The sequence below is a fragment of the Eschrichtius robustus genome, chromosome 3, assembly GCF_028021215.1.
Source record: "Eschrichtius robustus isolate mEscRob2 chromosome 3, mEscRob2.pri, whole genome shotgun sequence".
Taxonomy (NCBI): Eukaryota; Metazoa; Chordata; class Mammalia; order Artiodactyla; family Eschrichtiidae; genus Eschrichtius; species Eschrichtius robustus.
The window spans coordinates 155,059,999-155,069,040 of NC_090826.1; the positions used below are offsets into that span (position 1 = coordinate 155,059,999).

Genomic DNA, 9,042 nt, shown 5'->3' on the forward strand with positions numbered 1-9,042 from the left:
TAGAAATTTTTTAAGTTGTATCAGTTCTAGGATATACTGGGATAAATTCTAATTGGATCAAAGATTTAAATGGAAAAGGGCAAAATCATTAAGAAAAAAATAGTAAACCTCTTCTCATGAGTTGTATAATCAGTCAAATGATTGGTTATAGAGATCAATCCTTAAAAGTTTAGAAATCATGACTTCAGAAACAGGAAAATGCAAAAACAAGTAGCTAAGCATCTCTACATCTGAGATGGGATAGGTATACTGGTATGTTCTAGTCACACTGTCTTCAAATTCAGCAAATCTCAACTTTACTCCATGCACATCATGACCCTCTATTTGGTTTGGGGGGTGGTTAAAAAGAAATAATTATTCCGTGTGTTTCCTAGCTCTCTCTTTTTTTATTTTTATTTATTTGGTTGCACTGGGTCTCAGTTGTGGCAGGCAGGCTCCTGAGTTGTGGCTCCCCAGTTCCTTATTTGCAGCATGTGAACTCTTAGTTGCAGCATGCATGTGGGATCTAGTTCCCTGACCAGGGTTTGAACCCGGGCCCCCTGCATTGGGAGCATGGAGTCTTATCCACTGTGCCACAAGGGAAGTCCCATCTAGCTGTTTTTAAAAAATCACTTTCATATCCTTTGATCTCACATTTTTATGAGGTTGCCATTAATATTATCCTCATTAAACAGAAGGCCTTGAAACTGAGCAGGACCCTGTGAGGCCTTCCAGGGGACAGACCCCCTTGTATCTCCTGCCTCTTGTTTATAGAAAAGCTTTAACCTCCTAGGACTTCCCTGAGTTTCTAAGAGTAAATTTAATCAGAGAAGTGAGAAAATGCAGAAACAAAGGAAAACAATCAAGCAAGACAAAATAATGATAGTTTAGCCATAAAACAAAGTCAAGGGCTATAGATAATATCCTGAGCCATATCCTTCAGTTGTTTTTCAGTTACCAAAACAACTAAGAAGCTAACTGCATCTTGACCATGAACACCTAGCCTCCAGACCACCTGGAGCCTGAGGATTGATAATGCTAACCCCTGTGACCTCACGTGGTTACCTCAACACCCAGAGAATTGTGCATGAGCTGATCGTGTACCTGCAAGCCTCTCCCTTACATTGTCTTTAAAAATCCTTTCCTAAAAGCCACTGGGGAGTTCGGGTCTTTTGAGCATGAGCTGCCTGTTCCCCTCGCTTGGCCTCACAATAAACGCTGTACTTTCCTTCATCACAAACCAGCGTCAACAGCTTGGCTTTACTGCTCCTCCACTGAGTGGACCTAAGTAACAACCTCAGTTAAACAAGTTAGGATTTTGCTACTTGCCCTAAGTGGTGTCCCCTTTGACGGGCCCCTTCAACTCTGAGCTTCAGTTTCCTTGTCTATAAAATGGGTATTCCAATTAAATGAAATTTCTGCCAGCCCACAACATAACCTAACAAATTCCAACTCCTTCCCTTCCAGCTGTGTTACCCAGGAAAAGATAAGGTCAAACATTGAGACCTTAATGTGTACACATGTATACTACTACTTCATTGAATCTTTAACCCCATGAGGAAGGAACTTTCTTTTTTGGTTGCGTCAGGTCTTAGCTGCGGCCGGCAGGCTCCTTAGTTGCGGCATGTGAACTCTTAGTTGCGGCATGCATGTGGGATCTAGTTCCCTGACCAGGGATCAAAGCCGCACCCCCTGCATTGGGAGCCTGGAGTCTTAAACCCCTGCGCCACCAGGGAAGTCCCCAAAGGAACATTTTTATCTCCACTTTGGTAACAACTAAGCCAAGACATGGCAAGGCTGAATAACTTTTTTTTTTAATAAATTTTTGTATTTATTTTAATTTTGGCTGTGTTGGGTCTTCATTGCGGTATGCTGGCTTTCTCTGGTTGTGGCGAGCGGGGGCTGCTCTCCATTGCAGTGCACGGGCTTCTCACTGCGGTGGCTTCTCTTGTTGCAGAGCCGGGGCTCTAGGCTCGCGGGCTCCAGTAGTTGCAACACGCAGACTCAGTAGTTGTGGCTCACAGGCTCTAGAGCGCAGGCTCAGTAGTTGTGGCGCATGGGCTTAGTTGCTCCGCGGCACGTGGGATCTTCCCGGGCCAGGGCTCGTACCCGTGTCCCCTGCATTGGCAGGAGGATTCTCAAACACTACGCCACCAGTGAAGTCCAAGGCTGAATAACTTATTCTTGGTCACACACTATAACAGTGCTAGATTTGAGGCCAGAAATCAGACTTCAGGGTTTTCACGCTACATAGATCTTCTGTTGCCACCTTACAATAACTCCTCACAAAGTTGATGAGAGTTGAATCGGTTACTGGAGCAAACCAGAGCATCTGGCTTTTGAATTCGGATTGTCTGTGGCCGAAATTGTCAGCTGTGGGAGCCCTGAGTTTGGGCTTCTTGCGGCCCTACCCTGTCCAACACAACGCTGCTATCAAGCCTAAATTCCAGGGAAATAGGCCTTAGAAAAAGCACTAAACCAACCTATTTCACAGACGGAGGTACGCAATGGGACGATCTGGCTCTTAAAGCCGACTCAGAAAATGAAGTCGCGATGGCCAAGCGCTGTGCACCGCCTCCCGCCAGCCGCCGCACAACCGAAGCCGCTAGGCTCCTCCCCAAGCCTCCCTTTAGGTGGCGCTGTAGGACCAACCCACGTTCCAAAATGCAGTCGCCGCAGTTGCTACAAAGCACCGAGACAAGCGGAGCCCGTGGCTAGAGAGGTATTTCCCAGGAGCCTCCCAGGTCGCCCCGCGAGCACCATGCACTTCCGCTTCCGGCTCTTTATTCCGGAAGTTGCTTTTTGAGGTAGTGTGCGGGATAGTGTGGTCTTTGTGAGCTTCCACCATGGCGTACCGGGGCCAGGGCCAGAAGGTGCAGAAGGTGATGGTACAGCCAATCGTATCCTACTCGGGATGTGAGAAGGAGGAGGTTCGGGCCAGGAAATGGGGGGGCGAAGGAGCAGACGGAGCAGGCCAGAGGGAGCAGAGTCCGGTCCCTCATCCCATGAGCCCCTGGGGCGGCCGAGACTGGGAGAAAGCGCGGGTAGTTGAAGAAGCAGTTACGGGTGGGAGGTGGGCTTGGCGGACCCCTGCGGTGGGAAATGCAGGAATGGCGGGGGTGAGCCGTTGGAAGACAACCTTAGTTAAGTACTCAGTGAAAGCGGGAGTTACCGGTCTCGTGCCCGAGGACGATGTCGGCGCCGAAGAAACTCAAGGAGAATGAGAGTGGAAGGGGATTCGTTTACAGTGTTTAGGGACCCCCAAATGGGTGCCTAGTTGGGCACTTTGCATAGGCACAGACGTCGCGTTCAGAAAAGTGAGATGGGGGTAGGATTGACCAGTTCCAGGAAGCAGAGTCTATGCTATACGTGTATTTTTTCCTTAACTACTGCTGCAGAATCTCATCTTCAGATACTTGCAAAATGTAAGTTGTTTGTTGTTAACTGTTTCATAATTACTTTTTAAGTTAAAGGTGAATTTATTTGGCTGTTTGTTTCATCCTGTCTGATCATTGTTCTAGAGTTAAAAGTAGATGAAACTGGAGATTGCGAGGGTTAATTACAAGACCAAAATTACTAATTTCAAAAAGTAATTATTGGATGACATGACAGTGGTAATTGGGTACTTCTGTTTCAGTAGGTATAGCCAGAACATTGGAACCTTTCCCCCTTCCCTTTAGGATGAGACACTGGAAGAAAAATTCAGTCGGCTTTAAACTAGGTCATAAAGGGGTGTGTTTAGCACTTTGCGGGGTGGGGGACACACTTATATATATAGGAAAGACACAAAAAAGGCAGACAGGAAGGATAGGTTCAGAGGATTTAGTGGCAGCCTTCTTTCCTTTGAGGGGATTTTTAGCAACTCAAAATTTGACTTGACAAGGCTGACAAGGCGGAGTATTTATCTCTGAAAGAAAATGTGGCTCCTGTTGTTCTGACAAACTTTAGTGTGTGACAACACAATTGAAAAACAGATTAATTTCAAGCTCTTGTAATTTTTAATCACAGGAATTGAGGGTCCCCCTCCTGATTATTCGGTGTGAGACATAGATAACGAGTACCTAGAGAAGGCTGTCTTGGAGCTGGATTTTGCTATAGCAGATAAGAAAGAAGCCCTTTTAAATGCTATCCTGTCACAAATTTTCACTCTAAATGTATAGAGACTAGAAGCAGTGGAAATATGATTGAGTCCTAAGTTCACAGGAAAATTATTAACTTAGTTCCAATATAGCATTTATTGAGAATGTTTCTTGATAAGTAACTAGTCTTGGCTTTTATTTGTTAAAGTATTTTTAGGAGCCATGTTTGTCTGTTGTTTGACCAAAGTGGTTGGATTTTATTTACTTATTTCTTAACATTTCTATTTTTGTTGATTATTTCAGAGATCTCGGATTCAGGTGTGGCTTTATGAGCAAGTGAATATGCGGATAGAGGGCTGTATCATTGTGAGTACCCAAGATATTTTATCTCAGAGCAGTTTGTTCATAGAAAAAGATTTACCAAAAGATAGCCAGCAGAGTGATATACAAAAAGTCAAAGACCCAACCCACGGAAAGTTCTTCAGGACCCACTATCCTTGTCTCATTGTTCTGCTTGATAGGGATTAGGTAATTCATAAAAGAGAGGGAAAATTACTAGAAAATTATTTAAACAACAGTATTAGTCTTTAAAGGAGGGGTCAAAAGAAATAAAATGGGGCGGGGGAGATGGGATTAATGGAGTATTAGTTCTGGGTTAGGTGATACCTGAATAGAACTGGGTGGGGTTAGTTAAATAAGATGTCCACGATGGCAGAATAGCCTAAATAGTGTTGTTAAAAAGGAAGATATGGATGGAAGTGTTATGCTATGACTCTGGTATTTCTTTTAGACAGTGTAGATTACATCAATAATCTCCCCTTCCCTGTTTACTAGTTGGAAAACAAGCACGGTGGTTGGTGGTGATAGTGTCTTGTGGGCAACATGGGAAGAGTTAATTCATATATGTACACGCACTATATTGAGCACGTTATAAAAGATAAGGGAAATGGCTGTTTGGCATAGTTAATGAAATCTTAAGTCCCAAAGGTTCCAGAAGTAATTTGAAGTACATTCCATCTTCCTTTATTTAAAAAGAGGCTTAGGGAGCTTCCTGGTGGCCTAGTGGGTAGGGTTCCGGGCTTTCACTGCCGTGGCCCGGGTTCAATCCCTGGTCGGGGAATTGAGATCCTGCAAGCCGTGCGGTGTGGCCGAAAAAAAAAAGGCTTAGGACGGGGAGGTGGTGTTTCAGCTAAAAGATCAGTGGAGAGGTGAGTTTCTGAAGTTAGCATCTCTACATATAGCCATTTTCATTTAGAATGGTTTGGATATGATCTTACGTGAAGATGACAGTCAATTGGCTTATTTTTCTAGGGTTTTGATGAGTATATGAACCTCGTATTAGATGATGCAGAAGAGATTCATTCTAAAACAAAGTCAAGAAAACAACTGGGTAAGACTATAGATGGCCTTAAAGAATTGTAGAAATTTTTATTCACTTGCAGAATTGAATTGCAACTCATTTCATGTTTAAATTTAGTTTGCATTTGAGAAGTTATTATTTGGGAGAGAAATATACTCTTGAAATCATCCTTTGCCACTTATTCTTTACCCCACTCCATTTTTGCTTTTGTCTCTCCACTCAGAGAGCTCTCACAAAGGTTACCAAAGACTAATGGTGTTAAATCTAATGGTCCTCATTTTATTGAGCTCTAAGCAGCATTTGGCTCTGTGATACTATAGTCAGGTTTTCGCTTTTCATTACTAGTTGTTCCTTTTTCAGACTTTTATATATTCATTCTTTAGGACCCAGCCATTAACTGTTGGAGTTGCTCAAGTCTTGGTTCTAGGTCCTCCTGTCATTCAGTATTATTTTCCTAGGCACTCAAGACTGCACCTTAAATTGCATTTATATGTTGACTTCCAAATTTGCATTTGTAGTTCTAGACTTCTCTGAGCCTACTCAACGTTTCTACCTGGATGTCTCAAAGGCTCCTCAAAGTTAGCATATCAGAAATCAAACTCAGTTCCAACCCTTCACACACTATTTAGAGCTATTTTAGTGTTGTCTGCCATACTGAATGGCACCAGTTCTATTCAGTTTGCTAATAAATTTCTCTGTAACTACCTCAGCCCCCTCCAGTTTGCTCTGCAGGCTCCTGTCATCTTTTATTTAAAACACTAATCTGAACTTGTCATCTCTTTGCTAGAAATCCTTCAGTGGCTTCTTATTGCTCATAGGATAAGGACATCTTTAATGTATCCTTCAAGGTCCTTCATGATCTGGCCTTATCTCCCTCTGCTCATTTTGTATCACTTTGCACTTCATTTTCTGAGCTTCACCCACACTTCTTTCAATTCTTGGAATCTGCACATTTGTCCCATCATAAATCTTTGTATATGCTGTCACCTGTTTCTTGGGACTCAGATCAAATGTCACTTCCTGCCAGGGTTTGGTTTTGTTTTGCTTGGGGTGGGGATTGATGAAGGGTGTGCTGTGCTGAGTTTGTAGTAAAATATTCATTACTGGGATTATTAATGTCTCTGCCACTGGACCACATGCTGCATTAGTGCATGAGTCCTGTCTTTTTTGTTCCCTAATATGCTCAGTGCCTAACTCAGTGCATGCCACATAGTAGAAATTTTAAAATATTTGAACAGTGAAGGCAGTTTCTTAACCCACGCTCTTTAGGATTCATGGCTTCATCAAGACCTACTGAATCATTTCTGTTAAAACTCTATTAACTTGAGGTTTATTTAGGCATTTTGTCTTTAATTGTTTAATGCCCCACTTCAGAGCTCACTGATATTTTTATCAGTGGTGGGTTTCAGGTGCCTCTTTCTTCCAGTCCTTGAGGATTCTCTTGAGCCTATACTAGCTATGTGGAAAGTAGATTCTAAGGAGTGGTATAATGTTTTGCTTTGCTTTTTCCTGCTTAGGCTATTTTTGTGAAAGCCTGGATTTTTCAAATTTAAACATGTCTTGCCAGGAAGGCCAAGCTAACCTTACTGATGTTATTTATAAATTATTTGCAAAGTGTTGATTTCCCATGGTAATATCCACCCTGTAGAACAGATTAATATTACCTGTTGTAGAAGCCTGGGAAAGTGAAATAATTTAATTGCTATTGGTGTTGATTAGCATTTCTCAAACCATTTTACTGAACACCAGTGTTCCTGAAGATATTTATAGATATTTCTCAGGAAAAAAGTATTCTCTGCTCAAATAAGTTTAGAAAATGTTAGGTAAAACTTAAACAAGTTTGTGTATCTCAGGATGAAATCTATTGTATTAAGAACTGTAAGAGAGGGGTTATAGTAAATATGCTGCATTTCCTAAAAAAACTAATTTCTCAACTTCTACAAACTCAGAGCATTAGGAAATGTTGGGGTAGTTGACTTAGTCTACAGAAACTACTTTTCGTAAAATAACATTTCTCAACCTTCATTAGGTTATTGTTGGAAAAGTGCATATGGTCTAATATGCACAATCTTTCAGTATATGAATATTGGAAAATGTCACATACCTTCACAAGAGAGAAAGCATTTTCAAAATCACTCAAGAATGATCTGAAAATCTGAGGCTAAAAGCTGGTTACAAAGTTGTCTGAGTGGCTATTAATAGCTTTTTTTTTTTTTTTTTTAATTTTGTGTTGCAGGTCGGATCATGCTAAAAGGAGATAACATTACTCTGCTCCAAAGTGTCTCCAACTAGAAATGATCAATGAAGTGAGAAATTGTTGAGAAGGCAATACAGTTTTTTTAGGTGTGCTTTGTTAGAAGTGTAGTTCTAAAGCATTTATTCATATTGTTTTGCTCACCTTTATGTTATTACCAGATGACAATAAATGCTGTGGGATTGTTTTTATTAAAATATTCACATTGTTTTCTTTTATCCAGGTGTAGAGAGTTTTTACACAATGGCACCATTAGCTGTTAGTATTTATTTTAAGGTTTTCTGAAGATGGCACTTGTCCTGGACATTTGCTTTTCACAGAACTGGGATCTGTAGATTCTTAAGGCAAAGAGTAGGAATTCTACCTGACATGTAATCTTCTGATACTGGGTGGTGGTGAAGGGGAGTGTTCACAAAAGTAAAGATCATGGTGCCAATATATGTCTTCATCATCAGTTCTAATTCTGAATGCTGGGACACAAGGGTTTCTAACCACAATAGGTTGGGGACATTATAGTAGCTCAGTATTTGCTTAGCACTCTCTTAGAGTTATTGTGTAAGGCCTTTGTGAATTCTTTTATCACTAAGGTCAGAATGTGAGAAGTATTTGGATATAGGCAAAGAATGAAAGTTTGTTTAAAAGGAGCTCTGTTAAGAGTTAACTGGAGGGAGACTTTGTGAGATTGGTAACCTGAAAAAGACCCACAGGCAACACTGGTAAGTTGTTGTTAGGCAGAACAATAGTATGTTAGTTGGGGAAACACCTCTTCTATTCTTATCTCCAAGAATTTTGGTTCTTCCTCCAGTAATTGCTTATTTCCTAATTGAATTATGTGGTCAGTTCTCTCTTGCCCCAATATCTCAGGGTTGTTCTAGTTAGATTTCTGTTAAATGGTTATAGAGCATCTGCTATTAGTTGAATATATACAGTGAAACAGACTGACAAACATAGCTTCAATACCACATGCTAAGTGTTATTTAAGTTGAATCTTGAAAGATGAATAAGGCCTACCTTAAATTCTGGTAATGGGCAGTATTATTAAGGGTAAGTAAGGAAGAAGCAAAAAGTCCAGTTCCTGCTTTTCCAAGTGCCTATGAGGGAGATACAGAACTTTTCTTTAAACTGAGTGAAACAATCACTTCATGAGACAGAGGAGATTTGTCAGTGAGTGTAGAAATCAGTCCCGCTTAGAACTTGGCATTCTAGCTGTTCCACTCCATTTGAACTTGTGCCTTTTTGGTCATATTTTGAAATAAAGGGCTGCTTTAGCTCTTTTAACATATTTGAGTTTGAAATTCAATTGAACCTGCTACAGCATGCAAAGAAAACATTGGGCAGCAGAGGGAGTTGCAGTCCTGAGACTGCTTCAG

At 41.2% G+C, this 9,042-nt stretch overlaps 1 protein-coding gene across 3 annotated transcripts; it reads left to right on the top strand.

Annotated features, from left to right (window-relative positions):
* The first annotated feature begins 2,762 nt into the window (after positions 1-2,762).
* Positions 2,763-7,871, top strand: SNRPE (small nuclear ribonucleoprotein polypeptide E). 3 transcript variants are annotated; one of them, XM_068541549.1, is made up of 5 exons: positions 2,763-2,879; positions 3,378-3,404; positions 4,362-4,424; positions 5,370-5,448; positions 7,655-7,871. In XM_068541549.1, the coding sequence occupies exons 1-5, from the start codon at positions 2,826-2,828 to the stop codon at positions 7,708-7,710; spliced, it is 279 nt and encodes a 92-aa protein (XP_068397650.1). In that variant the 5' UTR covers positions 2,763-2,825; the 3' UTR covers positions 7,711-7,871. The 3 variants fall into 3 exon arrangements, with proteins under 3 accessions (XP_068397650.1, XP_068397651.1, XP_068397652.1); XM_068541550.1 differs by having other exon boundaries at positions 2,763-2,861; XM_068541551.1 differs by lacking the exon at positions 3,378-3,404 and having other exon boundaries at positions 2,763-2,861.
* The last annotated feature ends 1,171 nt before the right edge of the window (positions 7,872-9,042 follow it).

Coding starts and splice junctions, on each gene's coding strand:
- SNRPE (XM_068541549.1), top strand. CDS start 2,826: ATGGCGTACCGGGGCCAGGGCCAGAAGGTGCAGAAGGTGATGGTACAG. Junction 2,880..3,377: donor AGGTGATGGTACAGCCAATC/GTATCCTACTCG, acceptor CTACTGCTGCAG/AATCTCATCTTCAGATACTT. Junction 3,405..4,361: donor TCTTCAGATACTTGCAAAAT/GTAAGTTGTTTG, acceptor TGATTATTTCAG/AGATCTCGGATTCAGGTGTG.